Source organism: Terrapene carolina, unplaced genomic scaffold (genome assembly GCF_002925995.2).
Source record: "Terrapene carolina triunguis isolate 2854851 unplaced genomic scaffold, T_m_triunguis-2.0 Scaffold229, whole genome shotgun sequence".
Classification (NCBI taxonomy): Eukaryota; Metazoa; Chordata; order Testudines; family Emydidae; genus Terrapene; species Terrapene triunguis.
The window spans coordinates 1875528-1893018 of record NW_020664580.1 but is presented as its reverse complement, the minus strand read 5'-3'; the positions used below and the strand labels follow the sequence as shown (position 1 = coordinate 1893018).

Sequence of the window (17491 nt, the reverse complement as noted above, 5' to 3'; positions counted from 1 at the left end):
GGGTTTTTTTTTTTTTTTTTTTTTTTGCTTGGGGCAGCAGAAATGCTGGAGCCGGCCCTGATACAGAGGATCTGAAACGGTACACAGTGACAGCCCTGACCTGGGAGAGGGTCACTGACACTTAATCAAAGAGCTGACATGAGTCTGTGCCCATAGACAGGCCCTGTGAGAGGACCTGAAGTGCTTTAAAGCCTGCCAGGGTTTCCATATGAAAGATGGATGACCACCTGGAAAACCAGGCATGCATATAAGCTGTTTATTGTTTTTAAGATATGTTTGAACTGAAATGTTTTTGTTCTAAAAAAATAGCATGCTACTTTATGAGAGCCGGTTGGTCACTGAATATCTTTGTTATTGCCTCTGAAGTGAGAGATGCTGAGGTGATCACAGAATGACAGCTATGCAGCCATGTCTGGAGGGAGAGGATTGTGGGATCTTACCTTGAGAAAGGTGAAAGCTAGAGGCCTAAGAGCTAATGAGCTACACTCATGGGGACCATGGAGGTTTAGAAGTACAGTTAACTCGGGAACTGTGACACAAATATCTCCAATAACAGCAAGAGCAAAAGAGAAAAATACTAGACAAAGAGTCCAGAGATTTACAGGATCACGTAAATAGTCACTCAACACATTAGCAGAAACATAGCACCAAAAATTGTTTTTGCATTCACATTTTGGCTTACAAAAGCAAATAAGTAGCAGGCACAATTGACAATACCGACAATTTACTCAAGACTTAGCAAACAGGACTTAATTTTTGCCTAGAGTTACTCTGTGTCTCTTTCTCTGCCCTTTTCCCACCCCCACAAAAAAAGCTACTATTGAACAATTATATAAATGAGTAATTATCCACCATGATCTCAAAGTCATGTATATTTTTGCCTTTTTTTCCCTCCAGGATCTGTGTGCTCTGATATGCAAGAAGAGACTCCACACTGCCAAAAATCTTCTAGTTTGTTTTGGAAGGAATTCTATTTTTTCCATTTCAGTGACATGCCATTAACTGAGAAGCCAGACACTGAAAGTGAGAGTTAGTGGGAATTTCCAGGCTTGTTCCCAGCTGGAAATAGCTTTTGTGCCTCCCTGTTCTGTGCAACTGGGTTGCTTAGGCCCATGGAGAAAGTTACTCCCTAATCCCAGTCAATTAAGATTCTGTTTTATGTCATGAAGTTTTAAACCCTCTAATTAAAAAAAAATCATCCTATCAAATGTTACTGTAAGTATCTAATCCTTTTTTGAATCCTGAGGTCTTGGCCTCAGCAATATCTTATAGCAATGAGTTCCATAGGTTAATGATGTGTGGTGTGAAACAGTATTTCCTCTTGTCAGAATTAAGTTCTGCTGCCTTTCAATTTCCTGGACTGTCTCCCCATTCTCATATTATGAGAAAAGGTAAATAGGAGCAATTTACCTTCTCTGCGCAATTTACTATTTTGAATACTTCTGTTTTGTCCCCTCTGTTAGCCGTCTCTCTAAACAGTGCCAATCTATTCAGTATCTCCGCATATGAAAGTTTCTTCATTTTCACCTCTGAACCCCCTCTATTTCTACTCTATTCTTCTTGAGACATGGTGATCAGGACTGACTATAGCAGTCCAGGCTGTTGACTGCCCCAGCTCTGACCGCTTTGTGCCACTTTAGCGGTCATAAAGAAGTCATAATGCTCAGGTGGTGCAGAGCTGTCATACTTCGGTTGTAAGTTCCTTGGGGCAGGGACTGTCTTTGTTCTTCTGTGTTTGTACAGCACCTAGCACAATGGGGTCCTGGTCCATCATGGGGTCTCCAAGATAATAGAAATAATAAATAATACTGGGCGATGTTGGGGTGGAGAAAGGGCAGTGAGGGGACATCCCAGGGGGAGAGTGCATGGTGCGCCACCTGAATCCTGTCCAACACACTGGCCCCTGTGGGACACACTGCAGTGAGTATAATTTAGAAGCAGCCCCTAGGTTTTGCTAAATTATTCCAGGAGCTCTCTTTGGTCTCTGGCTGACCCAGGATCAGGGGATTAGAAAGGTGCTTCAGAGCCTTAGCAGAAGCCATGCTGGTTTGTACGTGTCATATTGTGTTCACCTATGATAGGTATTTTATAATTTACCTTTATTGTGAAAATGACCTTTTATTAGTAAAGCTATGACTGAAATAAAAATAAGAATATCATAATACACAGTACAGATATAATTAAATGTACTGGGACCAACATCCTACTCTGAAGCAAGACCAGCTACAGTAATCTTTATTTAATCATTTTATTCCCCTACAATAACAGCCCTTCTGTGGGAAAATACCTGAGATTTCTGATTTGGGTGAGAAGTAAAAAGCCCACAGCTATACCTATCCTTTGCCTCAGTTTGTTCCACATGCCCAAGGTCACGAAGACCTCAGGATGGTCTTTATAGACTAATAGACTCTAAGGCCAGAAGGGAACATTGTGATCATCTAGTCTGACCTCCTGCATGTTGCAGGCCACAGAACCTCACCCACCCGCTCCTGAAATAGACCCATAACCTCTGGATGAGTTACTAGTCCTCAAATCATGGTTTAAAGACTTCAAGTCAGGGCCGGCTCCAGGAGAAATTCCTTCCTGACCCCAAATATGACACTCAGTTAGACCCTGAGCATTTGGACGAGACCCACGAGGCAGATACCTGGGAAAGAATTATCTGTAGTAACTCAGAGCCCTCCCCATCTAGTGCCACATCTCTGGCCATTGGGGATTTTTGCTACTTTAATGACGAAACCTTTTGGAATGCTAGCAAGGAGTTAAAAATTCATATTTCTTACTCCATTTTAATATCATAGAATCCCTCCTTCCCCTCATTTCAGAACTTTGAGTTTTCCCACTGTTAAGGCTCCCCTCTTTCAAATAAAAATAGTTGCAATATTTATGGGAAACACAGAAGAAATAAAAAGTTATGTACGCACAGGACGAAGGATGCTGTATTAGGAGAGCAAAGAGGCACTTTCCAGAAAGTGGGAGGAGCATCCTTGTAACTTCCTGCACAGGGCAAGAGTTAAGAAAAAATACCTGCGGGTGTGGTATCTCAAATTCACAGAGAAAGTATTGCCAAAAGGCACTAGAAGTTTTGGGGTTATAGTTATACATGAACTGGAAGGGAAGCAGTTTCCAGGAACACTGTCTTTCTTTTTTTTTTTTATGCTGGACTTTCTTGTGTGTTAGACCTGCTCAAAATAGCATTCATTTCAATCTAGGAGATCCCTTTTGGTGAGGATTTTCCTTGATCTATTTTTGCATTTTTTTCCCCTCCCATCTTGCCTTTTCTTACACTTTTCTCACCATGGGGCTATATTTTCAGTGAGGCTCATGTCTCTCAAGCTCTTATTAAAGTTAATTGACGTTAAGACAGAATCTCTTCTCATCACACTATTTCTCTCTACATTACACTGGCTATGCAATAGTCTTGTATATGTGCCACATCATGTAACAAGGTGAGTAGTCACGCTACCAGATAACTGTTTTGGCAGGCTTCCCCCACTTGAGGTATATGGTATGAAGTGTTATAGTTGGTATACAGTGTTTCTTATATTTTTATGCATAGCATTAAAAACATTTGAAAATATATTAACTGCAAATTCCATTTTTGTTTAAATCAATAACAGCCTTTATATATTTTCTCAGTTAAGGCTTTTTACTAACTAAACCACTGCCCACACTTGGTATGCAACAGGTGAAAAAATACACTTGTTAACCTGGATGTTGGGAAGAATGGCCCTTCCCAGGATCATCCACTTCTGTAGAGAGATTTGAGGAGCTCAAAAACACTTGCTGGAAGGAATCAAGAAGTTTGTTTGTTACTCCTTGAGAGGATTTAGAACCTTCTGCCAAACAAACAAAGCAGAAGCCAGGCTAATGAGCATAGATTCCCCAGACCTTGAACAGTTGTTACACCAAGTTTCCCACTTTCATGGCATAAGCAGACATGATTTCCTTTGTGTATCAATGAAGACGCTAGCTATTGAACCACTAACCAGCCTCCTTCATAGATAAGTTGCCATACATATGGTTGGGCCTGACTACCTGCTGTATTTGTAGAAGCCAGTGCTTGCCACGCCATTGCCACGCTGCCAAAAGCCCTTGTTTATTGATTAATGATTAATTATTGTAAACAGGCCACATGCAGAGGCATTCTGCTTTTAGAAAGCTGGGGTGGGAATAATGCCTCTCTGAACTTCTTAGCCAATCTAAGATGGTGGAAAACATGGTCAGGCCATTAACTCAAAAGAGGAAGCTGCTGCCTGATTAAGAAGAATTCCTTGTGAGTTATCATGCCAAAAATTCTCCAACGCCCAACCAAACAGTAAAAAAATTCCCTGAAAATTCATCACTAGCTAGCACTGGATTACATCCATTTGTTAGAGCTGAGACAGCTAGCAGATCTCCTATATAGGCAAAATGAAGCAATCATAATGTTTTCCTCTTTTGATTTCACCTTCTTGTAGGGTCACTGATCCAATTCTGTTTTCTGGTGCTGGAGACTTCCCTATTTCCAGGGGCAGTAGTAGGAAACATTTTCATAGATTTGTAATAATATTTGTGAATGCAATTGCACCTTAATGTGAATTTAAAACACAATTTTTGTATGAACAAATTGCAAATTGCATATTGCTCCATTAGCCAATTTCAGTTTTAAGCTAGATTTCTCTTAAAAAGCTGTGCACCCCTAATATGATCAATATTAAATATTTGTATACATATTCATACCCAAGGAATGAATATAAATGACACATCTGAATTTGTATTATTCAAAATTAGTAAATTGCATAAGACGTTCACTGTATTCTGTGTTTACATTGTTTTCTAGACCACTACATAATCTTGCTACCTAAACCTTATTTTGAGTACAAATTTCAATAATTTGTACTGGTTGCTTATGTTTAGAAGGAATATAAGCAGGGGGGAAAGTGAGCCAGTGCAGGCCGGTACAGCGTACCGGTAAGAAGCCGGTACCGGCCCGTACGCAGCCTGGGGGTGGGGTGGGGAAGGGGCAGAAATGTTAAAGCGCTGCTGCGGCAAAGGACTGTCCTTAAAGCGCTGTCACAGCAGAGCATTAATGTCGCTGCCCCTTCTCCGTTGGCGGCCCTGCCGGTACGGACCCTACCGGCAGGGCTGCCGACGGGAGAGGCAAAAGGGGCAGGGACGTTAAAGCGCTTTATGGGGGGTCCTTTGCCATGGCAGCGCTTTAATGTCGTTGCCCCTTTCCCCCACCCTGGCTGCCGACGGGCGGGGGCAAAGGGAGCAGCTGCCCCAGGGCCAGCGATTTAAAAGGGCCCGGGGCTCCGGCTGCCGCTGCTGCTACCCGCCCAAGTCCCCACCCCTTCCTGGGCCTGGAGCCGGCCCCCATACCGGTAAGTCTTCGGAGTTACTTTCACCCCTGAATATAAGGAAGCAATTTATAAAATCATGCCATGAATAGATAAACAACATGACTTGTGGCATGATCTCGAACATATCGTATGTGCAGTCATGCCGCATGGAGGACACCATTTTGTACTGCAAGTCTGTTGGGGGGATGGACACATTTGAGGGATGGAGGGAATTGTCCCCTGGGCTGGATCTGACCTGTGGGCCACCACAGTCTTACTGCTTGTCAATGGAGATTTATTGCTCCTTGTTTCCAGTTTCTATATCACATTAAAATAAGCTTAAAATACATTAAATAGTTTCCTAACTTTTCTTTACCACATAGACAATTGTAGTTGCCACAGGGAGGGAAAATGTCCATACAACACTCTATGAAGATGTGGCCCAATTTATTTCATTACAGTATTGGTATGACAGTAGGACCTAGAGGCTCCAGCCAGGATTGGGTCCCCACCTGGGCTAACCACTGTACAAACACATTCAAAAGCAGTCCATATCCTAAAGAGCTTTTTTCTAATTATAAAATGGTTTGTGAACCCACCATCACAGTAACAACTGCGTAAGACTCCAGGCGATGGCACAGGTTATCTGCCAAGTTACCTTATCATACCATAATTTATTTGCACAGTACACATGACTGTGTGAACCGGTCAGACTGATGCCTGAGACCACATGAAAATCACATGGTTTCTATGGAAATCTAAAACTCGTTCTGGTTCCTTGTCAGTGAACCTTAGATAGTTGTGTTGGCCTCAGGCAGGCCTAAAACCTCTTCCTCCAAATGACTCAGCCTGCTCCTTCCTTATTTCGATCTTCTGAGGGTTTGGGGGAGAACAGCAGCCTTTGGCCCCCTCTCTCATCTTCATATTTCTTTAGGGGAGCAGCTACATGACATCTGGCCCTTCCCTTGGGGAGGAGAGTGGGGAAAGGAAACTCAAAGGGGGAGGGGGCACCATGGGATGAATCTTCAAAAGGAGTTGGAATTTCTACCTTGCCCACTCACATCCCTGGATTTCTGCTGCACTATGAACCTAGAACTATGAAATACTCCTTCAGTCCCACTGCTAGCACTTATGTGACTTACCTCACTCTGGGGTCAGATAACACAGAACGCGCCGGAGACACAATAGAGCCCTAAAGGCTGGATCATAAGGGCCTGTCAGCAGTTTTTGCACCAAATTCTACCTCTACTGCTATGATGACCTTCCTGAAGGTGGGCACACTCTTAGGTCTGCATGGCACACGTACAAAATAGCACACTCTCCCCCACCCAAATTTCTGATTCTCCAGTGTATATGAAGCAGTGATTATGTCCAAGTCAAACGCACACAAGCGAAGGCAGAAACTACCACTGTATTAATAAATAATAATAATAGTTCCTCATGTTCATATAGCGTTTTTCATTACTAGATCTCAAAACAATTTACAAAGAGATAAATATCATTACCTCCATTGTACAGATGGGCAAACTAAAGCACAGTGTTGAAGTGACCTGCATAAGGTCACCCAGCAAACCAGTAGCATAGTTGGGAATAGAACCCAGGTCTCAATCCTAGTCCAGTGCTCTGTCCACTTGGCAACACTGCCAAAAGACTCATTTCTTGGATGACTAACTTTCACCTAATTTTAGTAAAGGAAAATTTTTCATGGTGCCTTATTAACTTGTTGAAAAAGCCCAACAGTTTCCCTTTGGATTAAGAGAAAGCAACAAAGAGAGCATGTTTTGAAGTTCTACTTTATGAAGAACCTTGAGATAGAACTGCAGACAAGTACAGTCTGTCTTGCTCTTTTAAATTGCTCGGATATGTTTGCTCTGAGCATTTATCAGTTTTGAGCATGGGTGGGCTGCACTTAACCTTCAATAAACAAGAAGAATTAGAGATATGCCACAATCTACTGCAACATTGGTGAGTCTCATGTTTAAAGGGCAAGTGCCGTGCAAAATTAGAGCCAAATTCTGCACTCTCTTACACACCATGCAGCTCCTTTGACTTCAGCAGGGTTACAGGGAGTGCAAGAGAGATTTTGGCTTAAAGCGTTGTCTGCTGGTTAGGAATACTGCATTTTGATTTTTTTTAAATATAGCATCTCTAATCCTTTGTTTGATTTAGGGCTTTTCCACACAAGGAACAGACTAAAAGCACGTGTGTGTTTTTAACTGGGTTAAGTAGCTTGATTTTAAAAAGCACTTTTTTTAGTCTATTCCTTGTATAGAAAGACCCTTAGACAATAAGAGGAGATAACATTTCTAAGATCTGCAATTGCCCTAATTTTCCTGATTATCAGGAGGGGAGGGATAGCTCAGTGGTTTGGGCATTGGCCTGCTAAACCTAGGGTTGTGAGTTCAGCCCTCAAGGGGGCCGTATAGGGATCTGGACCAAAAATCTGTCTGTGGATTAGTCCTGCTTTGAGCAGGGCGGTTGATGAGATGACCTCCTGAGGTCCCTTCCAACTATGATATTCTATGAACATCTTGTTGCTAACAACAAAGACTAATTCATCATCTCCTGTCTACCCCCTCTGGTCCTGTAAAACATACAAACACAGAAAATGAATTATCATTTTGGTAGTCTGTGTGCATAAGGTTTCACAGAAAATTAATAGATGGGGTCTTTAGTGAACTTGTGATACTTTCCTTAAGAACTAGAACAAGGCAGTTGCAACAAATGTCGAAAGACATTTTGTATAACAGCTTCACAGAACAGTGACATGAATTTTAGCTCACTTTAAGATGTATCTCACTTTGCATAAAGAAATCGAAGGCATTTGAATATTTCCAAAAGTTGCATTTATCCCACATTACTTAATGAGAAAAATGACATTTGCTTCTAAAGCTGTAACCGTGTTTAAAACAAATTTTTAAAAGTGATTTGTTTTTCTTTTGTAATCATTTGTATTCTTTTTGGATCTTATCAGTTATTTATTTGTTGTACTGGCTCAATTGGCAGTACAACCTAGGATACTCCTAGTGCTCACTCACTTCTCACGGATACAGCTCTTTTGTTTTGAATTCTGACTCATATTTACAGAAGGATATGTAAGATGATATACAACAGTGGTTTTCAAACTGCGGGTCAGACCGGACCTGCTGCTGGCCCCTTCTGGGGCACAGCGTGGTCCGCGGTGCCAGGACAGGCAGGAAGCCTGCCTTAGCATCCCCACTGCGCCGCTGCCCGAGGCAGTGCCGGGTGTGACGGTACCTCACATAAGGCTTTATGGAAATATGCTTAGAATGTGTTTTATGCTGCTACCTATGCCATGTAACATATCTCCGTAAAGGTTATGATCTACTGAATGTATTAATCCTATTTGTATGCATGTATCATTTTTGTTTTCGAAGTTATGAATGTTGGCAGTGAACTGGCTTGATTTCTAAATAACCTTAGTAGAGCATTTGGTCAGTTCCTGGAGAAAGGAATGTTGAAATTAAGTACCTAATCAAGAAACACTTAAAGGACAATGGATCTTGGAATGCTCCAATCCACATAAGAAGTCTATTTGAGGACATTCAAGGTAGCATGTAAACAATGGGTGCTACCTGTAAAAACTGTGAGTCATGCATGGACATGTGACTTGCCCAGGTGACTCCTAAACTACATCTTGGAGCTGGACTTTGCATAGGAGTGAGGAGGTCGTCTCCACCCACAAGAGAAAGTCTATTTAAACCCCTGGGAGACCCCTCCATTTTGTCTTCAGCTGGCTAAAGAGAGAGCCTCTCCACCCCCCAGGATACTTGAAAGACACTGGAACAAAGGACAGTGTGCAAGGGGTGTGAGTGACTGCTGGACCCAGGCTAAAAGAAGATTAGTCTGTAAAAGGGAGCATTCTAGAACTGGTGAGGATCTTATCTGTATTCAGTTTGATTAGACATAGATTTGCGCATTTTATTTTATTTTGCTTGGTGACTTACCTTGTTCTGTCTGTTACTACTTGGAACCACTTAAATCCTACTGTCTGTATTTAATAAAATCACTTTTTGCTTATTAATTAACTCAGTATGTATTAATACCTGGGGAGGCAAACAGCTGTGCGTATCTCTCTATCAGTGTTATAGAGGGTGAACAATTTATGAGTTTACCATGTATAAGCTTTATACAGGGTAAAACGGATTTATTTGGGTTTAGACCCCATTGGGAGTTGGGCATATGAGTGTTAAAGACAGGAACACTTCTGTTAGCTGCTTTCAGGTAAACCTGCAGCTTTGGGGCAAGTAATTCAGACCCTGGGTCTTTGTTGGAGCAGATGGGAATGTCTGGCTCAGCAAGACAGGGTGCTGGGGTCCCGAGCTGGCAGGGAAAGCAGGAGCAGAAGTAGTCTTGGCACATCGGGTGGCAGCTCCCAAGGGAGGTTCTGTAATCTAACCCGTCACACCGGGTTTACAATGGCGCCAGTGGCCCATGCTTATAAGGGGCCCCAGCCTGCTCCGTTTGCACTGCACCCGGGGATCTCACTGGTTCCCCCCACACAGCACTTGCTCCTCTCGGCCTGCCCGCTGGCTGGCTGAGGGTTTCTCTTGGCCCCCTGGCCCCATCCGCCTGCTCCTCTCTGCCCCCTGGCCGGACCCCAATGCACCTCTGGCTCCAGGCAGTCTCTGCTTCCCACCATCTGTGGGGACCCCGGAGCTGAGCTGCCTGGGACTGGTACAGAAGCCCTGCCAGTCTCAGCCAGATGGGGGTGGGGGGAACAGTGTGGGGGGCTTGGCTGAGCCCCTCCAGGCAAGTGTGTCTTAAGGGAGCCCTGCCAGGACAGGCCCTGGCTGATCACGTCACTCCCAAGGGGCCAGAGCGATTCCCCACCCCGGGACCAGCCCTGGCTGTGCTGCCATCTCAGCCTGGCAGACACAGTCGCCTCCCAGCAGAGCAGGTGAGTGTGGCCGGGAGGCAGGGCATGGGGGAGTGGGTCTCTGGGGTATGCGTGTGGGGGGGAGGGATGGGCTGTGAGGGGCGGGGAAGATCTGTGTGTGTTGGGGCACTAGGGAGTGGGGGTTCTGAGGGGGTGCTGGACAGTTGTGGTGGGGCTGTGGGCAGGGGGGCGCTGGGCAGGAGTAGTGTTGTGCAGGGCGCTGTGCATTTGTGGGGTGGAGGGCGCTGGACGTAGTGGGTCCAGGGGGCTCTGGCCATAGGGAGTCAGGCAGGGTGTTGGGCGGGGGGGGGGGGGCTGTGTGGCACGGCATGGGCCTGCCCCTGAGGAGAAGGGGCATGCTGGCAGCACAGGGCCAGGTGGGCCACTGTGTGTCTGGCAACTGCCGGTTTGTAAATAGTGGCCTTGCACTGGGCTGCGCGGAGTGGGGCCACCCCTGCCATACCATGCCCCATTGGTTCTGGCTGGCCCCTTGCTCTTGGGACTGACCTCCCTGTGCCATGCACCATTGCCTCCATGGGGGCCCACAAATATGTTTGGCACCAGGCCCACAAAAGATTAATCCAGCCCTGGCCCGAGGTAAGCCCGTGCCCTAATCCCCTGCCTGAGCCCCCCCCAACCTAGAACCCCTTCCTGCACCCCAACCCCCTCATCCCCAGCCCCACCCCAGAGCCTGCACCCCCACCCCAGAGCCCTGACCCCCTGCCTCAGCCCCCTCCCACACTCCAAACCCCTCCGTTGGGTCACGGGCATCAACAATTTTCTTCAACTGGGTTGCCAGAAAAAAGTTTGAAAACCACTGATATACAATATCTACTGAGTCACTCCTTATTGAATCTCCCCCAACGTGATGTTATTTTATACCACATTAACAAGATTCCTTCAAAGAACAGTTAATGACAGATCTCCGGGCCATCCCCTCTGCTCAGGAGTAGAGAACACTCAAATTAAAAAAGCCTTTCTCAGAGCCTGGAAAGTGGGTAGGGGGAGGGAGAGAAGGGAAGTGCTATTTTTGCAACATTCTTCCACCCCTTCAGTGGTAGGGTGACCAGATAGCAAGTATGAAAACTTGGGACAGAGGGAGGGGGTGGGGGGGGGGGTAATAAGCACCTATAAAATCAGGACATCTGGTCACCCTATTCAGTGGGGACCGTTAGAAGCTTATTTATGGGTTCTCAGCAAGGATCAGGCTCCTCAGAGCCTAAGGGTGGGGCTGGCAACCAGCTGCTCTCTGAAACATCATTACCAGATGGCCCTACAGACATGCAAGTGGGAGTTATTGGGAGTTAATGCTGCAGAGTCCCTGCACAGCTGCAAGTGCACAGCTGCAGGGAATTCAGCCATTAGGAATCTTGCAGAGCAGCATAGAATTGCCTGCCCCTGGTGTGGTCATTTCTTGTCAAGAAGCACTGAGACAGACTTTTCCTTTCAGATCCCCAGGATTCATGGAGTTGAAAGACTGCCCCAACTATTGTCCCAAAAGGAATGATTTCCTGGAAATGTAGGCAAAATTTGGGGAGTTTCCCGGCCAGTGTATCATTTTCATGGGAGGGGATGTTCTAGTCCTGACAGGGGAATATTGCTATCATGTTTAATGTTCTAAAATTACCAAACGAGAAGGCGGTCTGACTGCTAGGCTAGGAATTTAGAAATATTGCTAGTAGGGCTTGAAAAATCCACTCACCCACAGCAAATAGCAATCTTTGCATCAATTTCTGCAGAACCTCAGCTTACATTTTTTTAAATGCCCTTAAAGTTTCAAACAAAATCTTCTAAACATAACCCCATGCAGTGATATCTGTCGGCAGGCTCAGACAGATGGCTCTACCACCCACACCACTGTTTGGGAGCAGGGCGAGCGCAACTACCTCTGTAAGGGGGGAACCTGGCTGGCATTGCAGATAAGACAGGGGTGCTCAAACTGGGGCTTGCGAGGTTATTACACAGAGGGGTCCCGAGCTGTCAGCCTCCACCTCAAACCCAGCTTTGCCTCTAGCATTTATAATGGTGTTAAATATATTTAAAAAGTGTTTTTAATTTATAAGGGGGCCGCACTCAGAGGCTTGCTATGTGAAAGGGGTCACCAGTACAAAACTTTGAGAACCACTGAGATAAGGTGCTCGGTAGGAGGGGCACAGCTGCTGCTGTTAGGAGTAAGGTTCTTTGGCCAGCCTGTGACTCTGAACTGAGTGAATCATTGATTTTTTTTTTTTCTGGTTCCATGGGCAAACTGGAAAAAAAATGTTCATTTCAAACAAAAACAACTCTTTTGTTTTTTCTCAAAACAAAAAAAGTCATTTGAGTTGAAATGGAACATTCGGAATGTCAATTTGAATTGGCATTTCCAAAACAAACTATCAAGTCAAATCTTCATTTCCTTCCTGAAATGTCGATTCAAAACATTTCAGTGTTTTCACAATTTTTGTTTTCTGGCTTTTTTTTTCCAGGTCAAACTATTTGCCACATTTGACCTGAATTCATAAACAGTTTGGGTGCCTCCAAAAATGCATTTTTTGGTAAATTTACTCTTCATTGAAAAAAAAAATTGTCTGGTTCTATGTAGCTCCTGGAGCAGAAAGCTCTGCTTGTATGGGGGGCCTCCTGCCAATACTGCCCCATCAAGGGCTGAGTAGGGGAATGGATGGAAGCCTCCTGCCCTATCCTCCCACCAGAAGGTTGCATGTGTAGGGCCAGCACAAATCAATTTGTTGAGGAGGTAAGGGCTGTTTAGCATTGACTTGTTATAGGGAACTCATAAACTGATTTAGTTTGTAGCTGGTGAGGAGGTAGCATTAATTGAATGATTTGGTATTTGGGATGAGGAATGCTATTTGTGGAGCACATTACATTTGTACAGGAGTTGGATATTTACCTAAAGAGCTTTACAAATATTAATTAAGCTTCACAACATCAGATATATACTAGGAATCAGTTCACCTATCACTGAAATGCAGCCACCTCTGTATGGAACACACGGTTATTTAAAGAGAAAAGACCACAGAATGGTTCAGGACAGGAAATGAAGAATACTACATCAAATTGAAATTGCACAGAGAAATTAGTCAGTGAATGTAATTGTCTAAGAGGGAACAGGGCAGAACAGAGGGGTCAACACCTCTACTCTTATTGTATGCCTGGAAGATTTTTAATAATAGATGGTCAGGATCTCCCATGGTGCTGGAACAATTTGTATAGTGGGGGTACTGAGAGCCATTGAACCAAACTGTAAACCCTGTATGTGATAGAAACCACTTCAAGCCAGGGGCTGTAGCAGCATCTATGAGGACCACAGTTATAGATCATATCTGAATGTACCCCCAGCAACATATACTGCCCACTGATAGCATGCTGGGTCACCCAGTGTTGATTCAAAAGGAGGAGTACCACCTATTAAGTAACCAAAGAAAATCCACTTCTGGGATGTATTTGTATAATGATTATCTAAAAATTATACCCACAAGAACTATCAAGATTGGCAAACTAACAAAAACCAGTAAGAGACTGGAAGTAATTTCAGAATAAAAACCACAACTGACTGACGCTCAGTAAGTGTCAGGGAAACATAATCTGTTATTTATTACAGAGATTAATCTCATCATCCACAGAATTACCAGTAATCAAACATGGACCATGTCCATGCCAAGATAAACAGATTTTAATCAAATTCTAATTGGATTGCACCTATTTTGATTTCCACCACTTTTGCCCAATTAAACATAATCTTTATTGGTGTAACACTGGGTTGTTAATTTATCTGACAATTGTCCTTTTTATTCTACTAGCATAAAAGTGTTATTCCAACCTAAAAATTATATAGTTAAATTTAGAAGTGTTGAAACAGGATAGGAATTTAAATCACAAACATATTTACTAAGGACCTAATCCATTTGAAAACATCTGTAGCCTTCAGAGCCATGTGACTACAAAGAGCACTCACATTCTAGCCATGTAACATCTGACATAGAATGTATGTCTCCTACCTCCCTCTACTGGATGGATTAAGTCCTGCTCAGGTTTTTGCAATTGTCTCACCTTTTATGACCAGATTTTCTAAAGACCTCAGCACTCAACATGATAAACTGTTTGAAAATCTAATCCTAATTATGAGTGCTGAGTGGTTTTGACAATATGGCACCTGGTGTATGGTCTTCCAAGGAGTAAAGGCCCATTTCAACTCCCAATAAACAGTAAGGTCAAAAAGCCCTACCATAACTGACAGCTAATGAAGATGTTTCTTGAGCTTAACTGGGAGAGGCTTGCACTTTTAAGAACTGAAAGTCCTCTGTTCTAGTTTCTAGGCCCTATATATGTCATTTATTGATGACCATCCATTGTTTGCTGCCAAAAGAAATGATTCAGCTTCACAGCAGCGAGCAGTGGGAATATGTAAATGAGCTCCCCCATTTTTCTCAGAACAGTCAATATCCCCATGTGAGCAAGAGAGTTACAAGTGTTCTAGTGTTGGAGTAACTTCTCCTGTGTGTCCGCCAGGGGACAGAATGATTGAGGCCAGGCCTGGCCTGGCCTATGCTCAGACTATTTTTTTTCAAGTTGCCTATTTGTATTAGAAGGAACTTCTGTTCCATCATCTAAAAACTATTTTACTGGAGTCAGAACTCCTCTTCTGCTATGTTTGGTTCCCAGGTCCTGTCAGCTGTGTGTGTAGGCAGAGCATTAATCTTTAAATTGCATAATGCCCTTCTTCCCCTTCTCTGAAATGCAGTTTCAGTGAGAGAGTTTAGTATCTTTGGGGCATGAGCCCTTTCAAATTCTTCAGACTAACAGATATAAAATCAACCAGGTAAAACTCATATCCCCTCATTAATAGACTCGACTGATCATAATAAGCAAATCTCCATTGGCTCCATAAATCTGATAACTAATATAAAGACACCATGATGGGCTTAGGCCCAGTTCTGATCTCACGCACGCTGGTGTAAAACTAGTGTATTTCCAGTGACTTCAGTGGAATTTGTTCTGATCTACACCAGCATAAGAGATATCAGAATCATACTGACAGACTTTGGCCATGCAAAGGATGACAGCTGTGGAATGTCTAATGCAACAATCCATGGCTGGCAGAGAGGGTAGATTTCATCCTCACAACAGGGAGGAGGATACACAGCTGTGAAACCTATGAACCCTGCAAAGCCAGAGACTATATTCTGCTGAATTGTAGCTAAAGGCTGATCCTAACAGTTTCCTGAATATGCTCATCTAGGCAAGAAGTACTTAACTTAATGCAATAAGCATATTTATAACTACATAATTTGCCTCAGTTATGCTTACGGAGCCACTCACCAACTGCAGTTTCACAACTAAGGTGCTTATAATTATAAATATCGTGCTTCAAGTACTGTATAGCTAGTCTAACTGCATACATCAAAGCAAAGCTACCTTAAATATTAAAGTCACCATATATAATAAGGTAACTGGTTTTATCTTATAAATTCTATACAATATTTTTAAATCTAATGAAAACATTCCTTTGTCACAAAACAAAGAAACTCCTCCTGGATTACTGTATGCATAAAAGCAATCAGCTCGTACAAGACAAAGCCACTACCATTTTTGCAATTCTTAAACCATCAGGAAGGATTTTGGCATACAAGCTTTGTTTACATAATCTACAGATTAAGTATTCACAACAAGCTCTGTATAAATATTCACCAACCTGACTTTCCCATGACCTCGTTCTTGATTGTTACCTGAAGCTGCTTCTGTTGACTTAGTTACTCCTATAAGAATTAAGATGTGTTTTGAGCTGACTGTAATTTTCTCGATAGAGCTCCAAGCCTGCAGAGACTGTCTGCAGAGCTGACAGTGCTGGAGTGAACTCACAGCACACTGAATTGTAACCACACCCTTTCATGAGCCTGCCCATGCCTTATAAGGAATAAGGCAACTTTTTTTCTTAGCAAGATTCCGGCTTATGGTCAGGGGTTATTTATCTTCCACAGAAACCAAGCAGCTCAAAAACCACCATGTGGGTCCACATGACAATTTAGTATAGTAATAACAGACCATTTCTGATACACTAAGTTGTTACAAACAAAATACTACACCATATGTGAACTGGCACAACAGGCTTCACAACAGTACAACAATAAAAAAGAAGTTAACTTACTTTAAATTGGGTAATGTGTCAACTTAATTAAGGTAAAAATAACTAGGTATTTTAGAGTGTGACTGGTGTCCTGGGGGCATGGGTGATGGGTATGGTAGGCAGGGGGAGGCCTCCTCAAACAGCCTAGCGTGGCCCTGCCAACCCTCCACCCCCAGGCCAGGTCCCCCATGCAGTTCCCAGCGCTCTGCCCTGGCTGGCTGGCCTGCCTCCCACACTCAGAGCTCAGGGTGGCTGGTGCTGAGGCCGCGCCGCCTGGAGCACCAGGGCTGGGGACGCTGCAGCTGTGCCAGCCAGCACTCTGGGGCTGGCCGCCTGGATCATGGGGCTGGGGGCGCTGCGGCCACACCGCCCGGCCACCCAGAGCCTGTATAAACAGAAGAAATAAGAATGTAAATCTAGCAAAATTGCCAAGTCATTGTATAAATGGATTTTGAACTGGGGAGTCATCCTATCACATCCCTCATATTAAAGTTTTCATGTCTCCTACTGGTTTGTTACACTATCCCCTTAAACAACCAGTTGTTGTTTTTTGTTGCTGTTTTTTTCTTTTTGGTACATAGACATTCAATTATGAAAATTTAGCACTAAGGACCTTTCTTTCCTATGTTTGTAAAGCATACTACACATCTCTGGCATTATCTAGATAGTGTACCTAACTTTACAGATCCAACAAGAGTTTGCCTTATATTGTGCAGTATATCGATACTTATCTTCAACTCCTTTGATGTTGAAAAGGGATGTCCTCTTGAACAAAAACAAATTTTCTTTTGCCTTGAAATACATTCACAGAAAATTAGCAATGAAAAGACCTTTGAGGTCATCTAGCTCCCCCCCCGGAGCCAATGTAGTGTATTTGCTAGGGCTTTGTCGCATACAGTTTAAGGTCTCTAATGATTTTTTGCCATTCCTCTAGCAAGATCTAGTTTACTACAATCTTACTGTCAAGTAGTTATTTTTTGTTGGTATTGTTGTTATTCAGGCTATGTTTTCACTTTAATATTATTCATTTATTCCTATTTGAGCCAACCTCTATCACCTTACATTCTTCTCTGTCCTTGGTTTTTACATCCTTCAGTTGTTGGTGGACTTATGTTCTGACCTTTGGCTTAGCTTAGTCAAACT

General features: G+C 43.5%; 1 protein-coding gene across 1 annotated transcript in view; it reads right to left on the bottom strand.

Annotated features, from left to right (window-relative positions):
• Positions 1–16044, bottom strand: part of GLIPR2 (GLI pathogenesis related 2) — a 49494-nt gene extending 33450 nt beyond the window's left edge. The window contains exon 1 of the mRNA XM_026656374.2: positions 15917–16044. Within this exon, the coding sequence (XP_026512159.1) occupies positions 15917–15929 (13 nt within the window). The 5' untranslated portion in view covers positions 15930–16044. The remainder of the gene's footprint in view (positions 1–15916) is intronic.
• Positions 16045–17491: the final 1447 nt, after the last annotated feature.